The 15543-nt window shown below is 42.0% G+C and overlaps 1 protein-coding gene across 13 annotated transcripts in view; it reads right to left on the bottom strand.

The window, feature by feature from the left end:
- Positions 1-744: 744 nt before the first annotated feature.
- Positions 745-15543, bottom strand: part of LOC100547566 (poly(rC)-binding protein 3-like) — a 472557-nt gene continuing 457758 nt past the window's right edge. For 11 of the 13 annotated variants that reach the window (XM_085220561.1, XM_085220562.1, XM_085220559.1 and 8 more), the window contains 2 exons: positions 9012-9181; positions 745-3583 (listed from right to left, as the gene is read on the bottom strand). In XM_085220561.1, the coding sequence (XP_085076687.1) occupies positions 3235-3583; positions 9012-9181 (519 nt within the window). In that variant the 3' untranslated portion in view covers positions 745-3234. Of the gene's footprint in view, positions 3584-6492; positions 7744-9011; positions 9182-15543 lie in introns of those variants that run through there. The other 2 variants (XM_010708596.4, XM_085220570.1) reach the window with 1 other exon arrangement.

Here is a 15543-nt window from a genome sequence, read left to right as displayed (position 1 = left end):
GCTACTCACACTGCCAGAAACTTTGGTTGCACAGCATAAAGCGGTAAATTTGAAAGGACTACTAAGGCCCTAAAAAGGAGAGGTGGCAAGAACGCAGCAAAAGTGCTGCATGCAGCAACAACTTGGAGCCAGCCCATCTTTCTGTGTGAACAGAAAACTTGAGGCTGTTTCTACAGTGCTTCAGCAGATCCTTAGAAGGAGGTGAATGGCGCATGAAGTATTTCAGGGCAGGCTGGGAAAGGCTGTGGGCCAGTACTCCATTCCTCCTTTTTAATTATGCAAATTGTAATGCACCACCCAGCTGCTGGCCTCTTTTCCTGACTGGTGAAGGGTGCTCCTAGGAAGCCCCGTCACTAGACACTGCTACTGGGAATAGGAAAAAATGAAAAGCTTTAACAACGCTGTGCACAGTACCCAATTTTGTTCTTTTGTTATTTTCCCAAATATCTGAGCTTAAAATAAGCATAGGAAAACACATGAGAGATATACAAAGAAGTGGCTTCTTGTAGCAAGAAGCCAATTCTGTCTTTTCTGTGCTGTGTGAAAAGTACTTCAGGAGCAGCTTTGTTAAAAGAAGGAGAGCAGAAAATACTGCTTGCCATGCTAATGACACAGTCTGGATCTATCTAATCATGTGCAGAATTGTCATTCCTGAGGACAAAAGTGCTAGTGCACTTTCTAGTATTGCCAGTATTGCACAGTTGTTACACTTTTTCCCAATGAGCACTGGGACCTGAAGCGTGATGATATGAAACCTTTAATCATTAATGAAAACAAGCAATTTGTCTATGATTTTAGTTTGACAATCCATAAAATAGTGTTTCTCAAATGACAAATTAGCAACTTGGTTACAAAGAACAAAGTTTAAACAACACAACAGTTGTATGCACAAAGCTACCACGTCTTTTTTAAATCAGGAAAAAAATTTATTTATAAAAACGTCTCATTTAATTTACTGTCAAGTCTCTAGCTGAATACAGTGATTTTTAGAACACTAACAGCCCATGCTTTTATACAGATTAGCCAAAGCATGAACATCGATGGAAATTAATCCTCGAAAATTGCTTTGCTTTGCTTTATGTTATGACCCACAACAGTGTTAAAACTGGAGCAACACAAGAGTTAGGAAGCACAGTTGCTTAAAGAGTAAAAGAAGTATTTTCTTTTGATGTCTCAGAATAATAAGAAAGTTAGAAATGGCAGAAACTCCTCTGTAGGTTAGTCCATAAAAGCATTGTCTCATGGGGCTTTGGAAAAGTCCTGTCTGGTGGCTAATGCACTAGGGCAGGATGAGATACATTACAGAGCCCCCAGGCCAGTAACTTCTGAAGACAGCCTAAAATGTAGGAACAAAAATGAGGAAAAAAAAAAATGCAAAAAAAAAGAGGAAAAAAAAAAAGAAAAAAAAAATCTTCTCACTATTAAAAAAATAACACTTGAGTACAACCAGCATAGAACAGCATTTCAATGCAGGCAAGTTTTCTCACACAGGTTGTGTTGGTTTTGTTTTTTTTTCAAATGTCAGTTATTGGAACAGTTACAATAGTTCAGAACAATTTTACAGCGTTTTTCTAGAGCTGTGAAGTAGCTGAGGTACCTTGACATTATTTTCAATTATATACAAACGAAAAAAAAAAAAAGAAAACAAAAAATCCAACCAAAAAAAAACCCACCAAAAACCCAACACAACTCAAACAACCAAAAACCCCATCTGGATAAGTGCAACCTGTAACAGTGGCAATACTACAAACGGTTACAGTGACACAACTTAGTGCAAAGGTACTAAAGGTGAAGAAAAGCCCACAAAATACAGAAATGACACAAAATGCTGAAATAGTACTTAGCCCTATACAATAATAGTAACACACTTTGAAATACCATGTTTTAAAAAGTATTGCATTTGCACTGTGTTTTTAGTTTATATTAAAATGCACTGAATACAGTTCAATTGTTAAAGCTTTGTGTCCAAGGAGTGCAAAGTGGATGAACGTGGCGGGCTAATGGGATTCTGGATTCGGAAGTGGTGAGGAAAACAATATTGCATTACTGAGTTATGCAGCAGAAATTAAAAAGAAGGTGGATGGACAAACAGAAAATGCAGTTAAAAACTAGTTCCAACAGCTAGCAACCAGCCATTACATCACCCAGCTCTCTTCAACTTGGCTGCAATTGGGCTTCTGACTTAAATAATCTGGATGTAATTCTTGCAAAGGAATGCTATCTATCTAGGCAGCAACCTTTGAATGTCATTTGACGTGCACTAGATGCACGGCTACAGGTTGAGGGGAAATGGCTTTAAACTGGCAGAGGGTAAATTTAAATTAGATATTAGAGAGAAATACTTTACTGTGAGTGTGGTGAGACACTGGAACAGGTTGCCCACTGAGGTTGTGGATGCCTCCTCCCTAGAAGCATTGAAGGCCAGGCTGGATGGGGCTTTGAGCAACTTGGTCTGGAGGGAGGTGTTCCTGCCTATAGCAGGGGGTTGGAACTGGATGAGCTTACAGGTCCCTTCCAACCCAAACCATTCCATGATAACTACAATGCGATTTGAAGACCTTATTAGCAGTGAGCTAAGTAGGGATTCATGTTTTACAGAAATCTACGGAAAAATTGAACAAAACTTCGGTTGAACAACGTGTATGCACCCCTTAAGGTCATGGGATTTATTCTGCTGGTTTCAGCAAGTTCTGCAGCATGTATGCTGGGCCTGGATGGTGCGTGGCATGGGACTGCACTTTGGGCCTGTAGGAAGGGGGGTGGCAGAGGGCTGGTGTGTACCTGCTCTCAAGCAGCTACAGGAGCAATTACTGGTAATTTGGAAGAGTCACATGTCAAAGAGAAAAAAAAAATTCCCTTCCTGAATTCATTTCTCCAAATTACGGTTCCCTGAACCAGAGAAAATTTCTAAGAAAAGCATAGGGCCCTACTGTATTTTTTTCCTCGTTGTCTTCCAATCGTTCACAGGTTTGTCTCAGCCCCAAAAGCGTGGCTTGCTGCCCCTGTGGGCAGGGGGATGATGGGGCCTTCAGGGCCCCGCGCAGCTGTTGGAACTAGTTGCTGCCGGGCGCCTGGGTGTTAGTCGTTATGGCAAGTGGAAGACGGTTGGAGGTGGCAACATTAACACTAGCAACTTAACAGAAAAGAAAAAGATGCCATATTGTTTCCTTGATTACTAGGATCTACCACAGACTCTTGGTAGAGCTGGCAGAGCTTGCATTGTGTCTCATCCCTTCAATATGGAGCAAACTTCTGGCGGTCAGATTTCTTAACCCCGCTCGTCGAAGGAATTTTGGCAGTGTAAGCGGACAAATTCCCCGTGGCCCCCGCGGCAGCCGCGGCATTTAGTGCCAGGAGTGGGACAGTTTTCATGCCAAGCAGACTGGAGACAGGAACGGCATAGTGGGTGGTTGGCAGAGTTGGTAGGGGAGGGGGGGTACTGACGGTAACGGCGGAGGCGGCCGCCAGCACGGCCATGGAGGTGGGGGTGGAGGTAGGGGTGGCAGACTGAGAGAGGTTCATGTTGAGGTCAACAGGGGTCGTGACGGAAGCGGTCTGGGTGCTGACTTTAGCCATCTCTAAGCTGCAAACGAAGAGAGGAAGAGGAACAAACAGGTTGGGAGGGTCCAGCCAGGGCGGTGGGGTGGGGAGGGAGGGATGGACAGATGGAAGGAGGGGGGAGAGCAACCATGAACGGGCGGGGGTTAGATCGGTGGGCGAGGGATCGGAGGAGTGGGAGGGAGAGGGGAAGAAAGAGAAAAAAGGGAAAATGAGGGTCAAAGGAGGAACATGTTATGTGTTAAAGAAGAGAAATAACAAAAGGGTTTTTCATGACTTGATGGTGAAAACGTTACTGAGACTCTAAAGTAAGTTCTTTCGGAAAGAAAAAAAGGGTTGAGGGTTTGGCTAGTTTATTTTACACATGAGAAAAGAAATATAAGGAATGCAGGTAATGGCAAAAAGATGGAAAAAACAGAACTTAAAAGTAAACTTAAAAGAACTATGAAGTTTACTCCCCAGCACTGATGTAGTGAATTTCGCTTTCCAAAATCTTACAGTATTTTTGAAAATGGGACACGGGGGGTTTTGGTAATTTTTTCAATTGGTCAATTTTGTGGCAGAAATAGTACCCTTGGTCATTTTGTTAGGATGAGAGGCAGTTAAGCAATGGTTTGCTCTTCCCGTGTAAGGTGTCAAGTTCTTGTTTCACAAAGTTAGTCTCATTTAGTTCCCTGTGAGGTCAGTGTGCATTTTTCATATAAAACAAACCTGATCAGACAGTATGTTCACTTAGGATTGTACTTCCCCTGGACTTTTTTTTTTTCTTCTTCTTTCAAATCACAACAAAATATTTATGCAATCTAATTATAAGGAAATTAGAAAAAAAAAAGGAAAACTGGAACAAACAACACCTTGGCTTCCACAGCAGTGGTATCCATTCTGAGCTCATCACAACGATTACAGTTAACATCACCCAACAGCTGACAGACAAAGTACTACATTGATACAACATAACATAAACATTATCACACAGACCCAGAGAGCACAAGGCAATTCAGAGTGACCCAACCTCTTACTCCAAGGAAGAGAACGGCTCTTTGGAGCATGTAGGTATCAAACAACATTCATTTCACCATAAGTCAGTCCACTCACTGGAAGGCCAGAAGGCCTGTGTGCTTAGGCTTTTCTCCACTTTTTTTACATGTTGAAATATAGCAATTCCAAGGGCACATTGTTTTTTTTTTTATTTCGTTTGTTTCTTTTGCATAACAAAATGTTTACCTAGTTAAATCCTTACTTTGATATGTGTCTGTTAACAGCTTGTGCACTGTGCTTTGGGGTCAGCAAACAATCTGGAAATGCTAATTTCGGTATGCATTTTGCATGTAACCACCTGGTAAGTATTAATGCTTAACATAAATGGGACTACGGGTTAGCAAATCATGACAGGCTCCCATTATACATGTGGCAGCAGAGTGAGCCACCACAAGGAGAGCTGCCTGGCAGGGTACTTGTCACCTATTATCAAGTCTCATCGCATCTAGGGGAAACTTCCCAGCCAAGGGGGGTCAGACAGCAGCAGTAGCCCAGCTCCTCACCTGAGTAGCAGAGAGGAATGGTTGCCCTATGCAAGGCATGGGATAACCTTGCATTTTCTCATTTGAGATTTGTGTGCAGCTGTGAGAAACAGCCCCTGGTCTGCTCCTGGCCAGAGAAAGTAACAACCAGAAGGCATGACCCCTTGCAGTGTGATGGTAAGCACAAAAGCAATAAACGATCGCTAAACAGGAAGTAATGTTGGACTATAGCTTCCCAAAGCACTGCTGCTAAAGGTGAGGTTAAAGGATACCTAATTCTGATCTGAGCTGGAGAAAGAAGAGTGGAGGAGAGGGAAACTTTTGAGTACAGCACTCCTCCACTCAAAAGAAAAGGGCTCATGTGATACTAGTTCATCAGGTACTTTTGCTGGGAAGTTAGAAAACATATCTCATCTGATGGCTTGGGAGGGAGGAAAGCAATGCCTGAAATGCAGACCTGCTTGCGGAATGTAACACTTTGGTTTTCTTGCCCTCTGTTCTGTGATGTTTATCTGCCCCAGGGATGAGCACCTCTTCTCCTAACCTTAACAATAGAATCACAGGGAGAACAGCATCCTTGCACTGGCAGAAGTGCTGCTTGCAATCTACTTCCACAGTGGAATTTATATCAAGAATGATTATTTTTAGCACTGAAATGGTGAACCCAATCCAACTCCGTGTAGGAGTTATATGGTGATGCCTTAGTTGTTTATGCAGTTTTTTTTCTACAATTCTAAATTAGTGTGATTTTGGGAGGGAGACATACAGAAAGAAAATGCTGTACTCAGTGTTTGAATTTGCCTGTCTTGTATTTAAACATAAAGAATTTCTACTGATGCATGGACAGAATTTGAGGCTGAGCGCACTGTCCTGCACCTACACAGAGAACAGATCTCACAGTCTTAGCACTGGTCTTGAGACACCCACACTCCCTGCCTGGTGTACTTGCACAGGTACAACAAAAGCACTAATTGGCATTACTTCACCTTTATTTCTGGTGGTAACGAGTGAGGTGAAAGTACATCAGGTTGTCTTTCAGCTATCTTACGACAGCTGAAGTTTCCCAAATTGGTTATACACACAACAGAATCGAATAAGGAAGCTGATGAGCAGACTCAATACAGAATTTCATTATGCCAATTTTCCACTTTGAAGAGCTACACTTACAAATACATACATTGAAGGCCACGTCTTGCATTGCCCGACTAGCGTACAGAAGGAATAAAGCTCGAGATTGCCTTTGTTGGTTCTGTTCTGTGAATGACTCTTTCATCAAAACGGAAGTGAAAAACATCTTCAGGAAACTGCTCTTCAACAAGAAGAAAGTGCTGCTGGCTACAGGTCACTTACACCCCAAAGTCAAATATTACATAGGAAACCTAAGCTGTGGTTCATTCTTAATAAAAGCTAGAAGATGTAATTGGATAATGAAAATCCAGTTACTACAACGGTTACCAGTTAAGAGACAGAAGATTTTACAAGAAAAAAAGACATTTCTACTGCAAACAAGCTGGGACAAATTCTGCTAATACAGAGTTCAACCCTTGGATAGTCAACAAAGAACGAAAACAATACTTCAGAAAGATTTAAATCTCTGTCTTGATAGTGTATCAATGTACTTATATATCTGTAATTTAGAGTACTTAATCTTATGTACACATTCAACACCAGATTGCAATAATATTCCTAAAACAACCTGATAAATTGCTATATAGATGGCAACTTTGGCTGGAGAGTAGCTTAAGAATACACACAGTTAGAGGAATACATTGGATAGGTTTTTCACATCCCATGCTACTGTGAGACATTATCTATGCAGAAATACTGTCCCTGGAAACCAAATCTATGAGAATGTCAGATTTTGGGGGGAAAGAGTAAAAAGAAAAGTCCATCTTACCCTGAATGCTTATATGGCTTTTATTTATTATTTTATATAATATATATATTATATATATATATATATATTTTTTTTTTTTTTGACATCTCAAACTATATCTTGTTAACTGTACTGCTGGCCAGTGCTTTGGCTGCGGTGGCACCTCACTGGGCAGGCATTTCTCTTGCGAGAAGAGAAATCTGGAGGAATGTAACTTGTTAAATGAAAAAGCCACCTTCATGTCCTATGTCACCTTAGAACTTAATTTATTATACATTACTTTAAGAGTCTTCATTTACAAATGAAGTCGCTTCATCTAAATACAGTTTCAACATATGGTACATAATAATATATGATGGTTTATTGTAGATGATGGTAACAAATGACTTTCTAGAAAGCCAACAGGAAGAAAATACTTTCTGGTTTCACAGGGTATAGATAGAGCATCCATGAATATGACTGCTGAGAAGTTTTCTTCTTTGCAAAAGTATCTTAAAAGACCCCATATATATCTCATTCCATCAAAAGATTTGTTAAGCAGTAATTAAACAGAATTGTGAGAGTTCACAGGCTTTTCTAAAGTGAGTCAAAGAGGTTTGTTCACTAGAGTTTCTGTCTCTGGTGAGCAGCTCACTGCAACTCCATAAATAAGTGCATTATTTTATTTGCATGCTTTAGCTGTCTTGAAGATCTTAAATTGTTATCTTCTGAGATCCAGGTGCATGCCATATGGTGTTTGTGCAACTAAAAATGAAGGGGTCTATTCTCGTCTCGATGTGTGGGGAATCCCTGAACACCAAGAGAAGAACATATCCTTAAGGGTTAAAGGAGGGAACACATTTTTATTTGATTACAGGGCTTACGGAAGTGACTTATATTTGCTATAAAGAATATAAATCAAAAGAACTGTAGGTTGATTCAGGCGTTTGGAAACACCTTATCTTAGGCTTCATGACGCCACTCCTAAATGCGTCTTTCTCTAGGAAACTTTCCAAATTGAACTATGAAAAGTAATAGTTTTGTTTGCTGTAATACAGAGCTGCACAAACATTCTGTTCCTTCATTACAATGTCTGCAGTTGTTGCAGTGCAGAACTGAGGTGTAAAGGGGGTTGGACCATAGAGGAACCCAGAGACCTACCATGACTACAGCTCTGTATATAAATGACATAATTTTCTTCTACCTTAACAGCAAACATAATTAAACACAGCACTCAATTTGTATCGCAGTATTTTTAGAAAATAAAATAAACACCACAAAATAAAAACCAAACCCCAAAGCAATAAAGTACATATAGCTACTCCTTACATTTGTTGCCTTGAACCACGATTTACAATTAGCTCTGTGAGACAGCACCATACCCACTTCACTTTCTTCTCAGCGTAACAGCAAATAAAAGCGGTATCAACGTTAATGTATTTCTAAATAATCAGATCAAACTTGACAGAGACTTAAGCTGTCTCAGTGGCTTAGCTAAACAGCAGTCCTGTCATTAATCCTGGTGCTGAGAAGTGGCAAAGCAGATAGTCTCATTCTGTCTCATTAGGGAAAGCTTTTTACAAATTTGTGGTGCTGTCTCTGAAAAAATAAATCCTGTGCCTTTTTAGCAACCACATGTCAGTTCAATATCAACTCCGAGTGGCAATTTCCAGCTAGTAAATTAAATCTGGTTTGCAATCTGTTTCATTATATTTGCCATTTAGGACAGTAAAACATCTGTGAAAAGTATTTCCTTCTGAAGAAGTTATAATTGCCATTTTTAATCCACCTATATTTTAAGATGGATGCAATTGTGAATATTCAGATTTTTTTTTTTTTTTTAATCTTTTGTCATTCAAAATGTACCTGAATTTGCACCATATTAAGCTGCTTTCCACATAAACCAACAGTAAACACAACTTCTAATAATACAGGCTTCACAACTCTTTGGGAATCAAATAGTACTAATCAGAATGGACACTACAAAGCAAGTTTCTGGATCTAGCCAGGACAGAGATTTGTAGGAGAGCAGTCAGAGCAATCCTGAGGAAGCATTATCACTTACAAAGTCAACTTACCTTGCGTTTATGAGGTACTGTGCTAAGCTGATGTTTGCGGGGGATCCTGTGATTGTAACTTGTCGTTCTGCAGAGCCTTCTGTGGCATTAGCAATCTTGATCTGCGCTCCTGACATCTGCCTGATTTCATTTATCTTACTGCCTTGTCTGCCAATAATGCAGCCTATTAGCTGGAGTGGGACAAAGACTGAGATTAGTGCCACGGACAGAGGCAAAAACCACTTCACTGCAATTTGTAGTATTGACCAAAACAGAGTTTATGAAAGACTCCTCAGTATCAAACAAAAAAACTTCCACAATGCTGTTTGGAAGGAATCGCTAGCATCGTCTACTGGTGCAACTGTTCCCACGTCTCTAAATCAAGTTTTTTGCTGCTACATGGGTAGGTATCAAAAGAGCATCAGATCATTTAGCTGTCCTCTGCAGCACAAAATGACAGCGTGTTGCAGTGCTGATGAGTACAAGGCACAGCCCAGCCCGAGTCCTCCACTGAGAGCAGCCAGCCCAGCACATCTGTGGGCTGGACAGACCTTGCTGTGCTCCCACCCAGCCCTGCACAGCTCCAGTCATGCTTCCAGTCCTAAAGCTCATTGGGATGCATGGGCCTGTCCTCCACTATTAAAGTCAGTGGGATTTACAACTGAACACCTGCAGATAGAAGCAGGTATAGAAAAAGACTGATATCTGTGTGTATATACACGTGTGTGTGTGTAATTTTTAGCTGTATTTCTTCACAGAACCTTAACAGAACTCATATTCCATAAATAAAACTGAACTTGTGTTTCCTCAGATAGCTTTTTTGCAGGTTGGTGGAGTCACAACCTTTTGGACTTGAGATGCAATCTGCAGAAGTACTGAATGCTACAAATGAGCAGTGCAGTGCAGTCAGAGATAGGGGATATGATATGTGAGACTGAGCATAGGGAGCCCCAAGGAGTATGTGGGCACTGAGCCAGCCACTGAAGCTGAGATGCGTTGGTTTCCTTAGAGATGAGGAGGAGGCCTTACTGCTGAAGCAGCAGGCAGGCTAACAACACTGCAATGCCCAGAACCTGCAAAAAATGCAAACTTGGTTCTGTGGGACTGCTGACGCTGGTGCTGCCCATTTGGCAGAAAGAAGTGCCATGATGCAGTAGTGATCATCACCTTTCCTTCCCACTCTTTCTGATAGGTTATCCTTTCTGTCACTGCAGTACTTGCAGTATCTTGGCAGAAGCAGATTCACATTGTCCAGACACTCCATCAAAAGAACAACAACAAAAAAACCCTTAATCTTTGCTTCACACCTGGTGACAGAATGACAAAGCAGCTTGCAAGGCAGCCAAAACAGACACAGAGCACAAGAGCACATGTGAGAGGGAAAAATGGGCTTTAGGAGCACACACAGAGGATTTCCCATCCTGTTGAAGCTGAAGGGCCCCATTTAACTCTTTGTCCTCATCCCAAGGACCTGTGTCAGCATGTTACTGCCAGGTGCCCATGCAGAGCCTTGTGTGCTCCACCATTAACATAACCAGACAACAGCGAAGTCATCTTGGAGGAAAACACTGCTGATGAACACATCCCTCTACCGAAGACCTCTCCGTTTTCTATGCTTTCCTCTCACTGGTCTCCATGGTCCATGGGTAGTTAAGGTGAAGCAGGAGAGATAAGCACCCAAAGAGCAGGTAGCAGTCCAAATACCAGCTGGTGGGGCTTTTGGTTATCACTGTAGGCCATCAATATGAGCAACGCAGAGAAAGTTTCGCCAGGGCACCATTGGACAGGAACACTGACAGCACCCGATCCACTCATATCTGTTAAAACCTGGTGACAGATTTCTGTAATTTTGTTTCTGTGAATTATTTGCATGTCAGATCCCAGCTATTATTTACTCAAATTTGGTTAGAAGTGTCTGCTGTTATGGGAACAGAATGGAGCATGGAGACAGGAAAAACTTTGCGTTATCTTTACTTGGCTTTGAGATGATGAGCCTGAAGTGCCTGGTCAAGAACCTGTCTGCTGCATCCAACGCTCTTCCTATCAGTATTTAGGCTCTGTTAAGCACCAGCAAGGCAAATCATAACATCTTCAGATTCCTCTGATACTTGTCAAATGACATGCAGGGCAGAGTATGCTTCTTGTCCCTGTAATAATCATGTCTTAACTGTGAACAAAAGTAGACTGCACATACATCTGAAGAGGAAGGGTAGAAATACGATGAAGTTACTTACTACCAAGAACTTGCTTGGTTTTAAGAACACATAAAAATATATAAAGGTATATAAAAAAATGTATTTAGAAGGATTTCAAGAAGTTCAGTTGTCATATGGTGTTGTCATTACCTGTAGCATTCAGGACAGAGGAATGTGTAGGACTGCTGGCTTTTCAGGTGTGTGGTGAGCACACTGCAGTCACCAGCTCTGGGAAGGCACCTCTGGGTCACACACGAGCTGTCACCTGTGTGTGCAACAGGTCCATGGGCAACACTTTTAACACAGTTGCATCAGGAGAAAGAATCTGTAGGCTTGTAGATGACTTCAGGTTAGATATGGAGGATTCAGTCCAGATGGCCCCAGGATAACAATGATGCAGTTGTCTGGAGGAGCACTGTTAATTCATATACTGATTATGGCAACTGCCTGTGATGCAGACATCAACAAATCTGTGTGTGTTGTACTGAGTCAATTCTGGAAGCCTGCTAAAAGCTTTGCTAAAGACTGCTTTAAAACTATACTTGGGAAGAAGAAGAGTGTGTCATTGTAGGTCCAGTCTGAAGCTCCCCCAAATCATCTTTTCATTCTGTGATAACGAACAGCTTGAATATGCTCTACAAGTCATGACCAGTGGCCACCTGACTGCAGGTAGTACACAGAATACATTTCTCCCCTTGCCACATAAATGCTTCTGGCGTCCTCATTTTACTTGCTCACATTTGTGCAGCATCTGAAATATTCAAGAGTTGAGGGCTTCTGGAAGAAGCTTTGACCTACCAGGCAGTGGAAGTTCCACCCTGATCTGCTGTAGACATCCCTGTTCATTGCAGGGGAGTTGTACTAGATGACTTTTAAGGGTCCCTTCCAACTCAAATGATGCTGTAATTCTTTGATTTCATTCTACATAGTAGCATGTGCACTGTCCTGTTTGGAGGCAAAGCCACATCAAATCGCATCCAAATGTGAATCTTTCTTTCCAAGACTGACCTTTCCCCATCCTTCAGCTGCCCAATCTATTCCATAGCCGCCCATTTATTGCAGCGCAGCAGGCTCTGTGTTACTCAGTCCCCAAAATGTCCCTCACCGCAAAAGTTGCCTGTCCTGCACTTTGCATGTAATGCTGCATTTCACAGATGTGGATTCACTACTCCTTCAAGCTTAACAGACAAGAGTTGGAGAACATGAAGGTTGGTAAACAAGTCCTTCAGAACTTTCAGCACTACATTATTTTCGATGGTCACCTGCTTGCTCAACATAACAAGTGATAGTGATAAAGCTGGCCTGTTTGAGAGAGCAGCTGAGCTTCCTATGGGCTATACAAAGCTTACCATGTACTATACTATAAGTTTATGTATATGTCTGTATATTAAATGAATGTACAGATGTTATAATTATGAAATATACCAGAGAGTTTGGCTAAGCAGGTTATTACACAAAAGAGAATAGATAGAATGCTTACCTGTATCCTGGACTCACTGTAAAACTCCAAAGGAGGGGATCTCCAGAAGAGATCCTTCCCCACTGGCAGTCAGCTCTTAAATGGGTCTAGGAGAGGTGGAGCCAGGCTCCACCCCTTCTGGCAGCACAGGTGAATTGCCTTCACCTGTGCTCCCGTGGTTGACTCATTGCTTGCCTCAGAATCAGAGGTTCAGGCCGTGATTCAGCAGTTCCCATACAATGCTTAAGGTATGTAATATGCACACTCACTTAGAAACATACACAAACATATGTATACACAAAACTTTTATGTACATACAACCATCAGATCGCAGAACTGTTAAGAGTTAGAAGGGACCTTTAAAGGCCACTTAGTCCAACTCCCCTGCACTGAACAGGAACACCTACAGCAGGTCAGGGTGCTTGAAGAATATGTGTGCATATGTGTATAGGTGTGCAGATTTTAACTCCCTCAAGGACAAAGCAGAATGGCTAAGATCAGAAAGGCACCCAGCCCAGCAGCCTGCACATGTTTGCAGAAGAAGCCTAAAACCAGCACGAAGAACAAAGCAAAACTTTCATCAGTATCCTAAATTCTCGTTCTGCATATGGCTTATGCATCACCTGAACAGCAGATGGCATCTCTGACTTCATGCTCAATAGTCCATGTGCCTGAAAAGTTCCCACTGAATCTGTTTCTGCTTTGCAGCATTTGTGCATTTGTTGTCCATCAGTATCATCATTTGCCCTTAAAAATCAAAATATCAGCGTATGTTCTCTCCTTCTTTTACCGTAAACATCAGAGGAAGACGGCTCCCTTTCCTACTGCTCCACCACCATGTCTCATCCACCTCCACCTACCTCAGCATACTTCGTTTCTTCTCATACCCACCAAAACAAACAAACAAAAAAACAAATCCTAAAACATAGATGCTGATATTTGCCTTTTTTTGGTTGTATTCTGTCTTTCAGTAAAATTCTGCTGGTACCAGCAGCAACAGAATCAAATCCAGAGTCTGGGCTCTTACAAGAAGGGACTGGAGGAAGGTCTACTCTGGTTCCCCCTCCCCGGCCTCTTGGTGCTGGTGGGGTTTCCCCTGACTTGCCATGTCAGCAGAGATGCAGGCCTCTCTCTTCCATATTATTTTCCCATGATGCTAAGTAAATACGCTAAGCATACATCTTCCCCCTGCCAAAATGCTAAGCTCACTGACGGGGTCTAACAACACAGCTTGCTGCTGGGTTCTTCCTACTGGTCTGCTCCTCCATATTCATCATGCTGCCAGACTCCACAGGGAGAACTCAGACTTCAAGTTCTTTTGTTTTTTTTTATTTTATTTTACTAAAGCCCAGTGTTGAACACAGAAGTGTTGAGCTTCCACATATTTGTTTAAATCTGGTATCTTTTCTTTCTTATTATGAGTCTAGCACTGGTTAAACGGGTCAAGGAAGCAGCTTCTACTGCTTGGCATCTGCCAGGTCCCTCAGCTTTGGTGGAAGGGCTTTTACTCATAGTACCACTTCAGAGTATCTTGTGCATCTTTTTCAGAATATCTTGTGCAGACTATTAAGTCTTCACCCAGCTGTTGCTTTCAAATCCTTCGGAAAACTTCTGAATCAGAGATGGATTTAAATGAATATCCAAAGTCCTCAGGGCTTTTCTGGAAGAGGCATTACCCGATTTGGGGCTGCGTGTCACAGCGGGGTCAGATGCTGCCCTTGTGTCCTCTGTACAGCTGACAGCAATCCTACTGCAAGAGGTGAATTGAGATCTGTGGAGATGAGAGCTCAGTGTCCCAGAGACTATCAAAAGAGGAGGAGGAGGAAGAGGAGGCACCATGGGGCCTCTCTGGAGGCTAGGTTTCCCTGGGGACTTCTCCAAGAGCACTTTGCATGCTTGGCCCCTCTCAGACTCCTGCAGGAAAGGACTTCTGACTCCACTGGTGATAGAAACAGTTCTTCAGGATGCTTTATCCAGCTTGGATGGATTTGCATGTCTATTTATATGGAGTACTGATCAGATCTACTGTTTTTTTTAAATGTTTGTGTTTTCCAAGGGTGAAGCTTTCCTGCTACTTGCTTCTGGCTGTCTCCCACATATATATACAGGAATTACACATAATTTTTAATGAGGTGGATTTTATATTATTATTATTGGTTTATTCATTTACTTTCAATGGCCATTTTGGGGATTGGATTACACAATGTTGTGAAATCTGGTATCTGTGCCCAGCAGTGACGCCATCCCTCCTGTTCCCTAAAGGACAACCACTATTATACTGCCTCACACAAAGGCTTGTGCAGAACACACCTCAAGTCTGAGCTCCTCATTCTCTTCACACCTGATTTTCTTTCGCCAGATTCATACTGGGGCTTTGGCTTTTTGTATTTATCATTATCTTGTTTTTAAAAAATAGGTGTAACAGATGTGTAGGTGCAGTGGCAACTGTAGAACAAGTGGGTATTTGCAAGCCACATGCTGTTCTCACCTGTGCTGGACTTCTGCAGGCATGCATGCATAAAATGAGGGAGGCTTCTGACCAAAACAGGACTAGGAGATGTTGGTTGGGAAAATGAAGTTGAATTATCAGTGCATGGTTTCCTTCACAACTGCTGCTGCCTCTCCCATCTGAACCAATGCAATAACATCCTTTCACTGTCTGCGGGCTGTTTATACGAACAACCCCACCTTGGCCCTGGTTTTCCTCCTTTAGCAACAGCAAGGCACACGCTGTGAAGCTCAACAAATTTCCTATTAGAAACAACACATGGATTTGTATTTGCTTCTGAGAGGACAGTGCTGAGCCAGAGCATTTCATAGCTTCTCATCAGAAACAGATCATTTTTTTTCCCTTTTCTAGTGCACTACAGCACATGAGGCCAGCTGTCTCCCTCTCCGT

This window comes from Meleagris gallopavo, chromosome 3, assembly GCF_905368555.1.
Source record: "Meleagris gallopavo chromosome 3, MGAL_WU_HG_1.1, whole genome shotgun sequence".
In the NCBI taxonomy this organism is placed as follows: Eukaryota; Metazoa; Chordata; class Aves; order Galliformes; family Phasianidae; genus Meleagris; species Meleagris gallopavo.
This window is presented reverse-complemented; position numbering and strand designations above follow the sequence as displayed.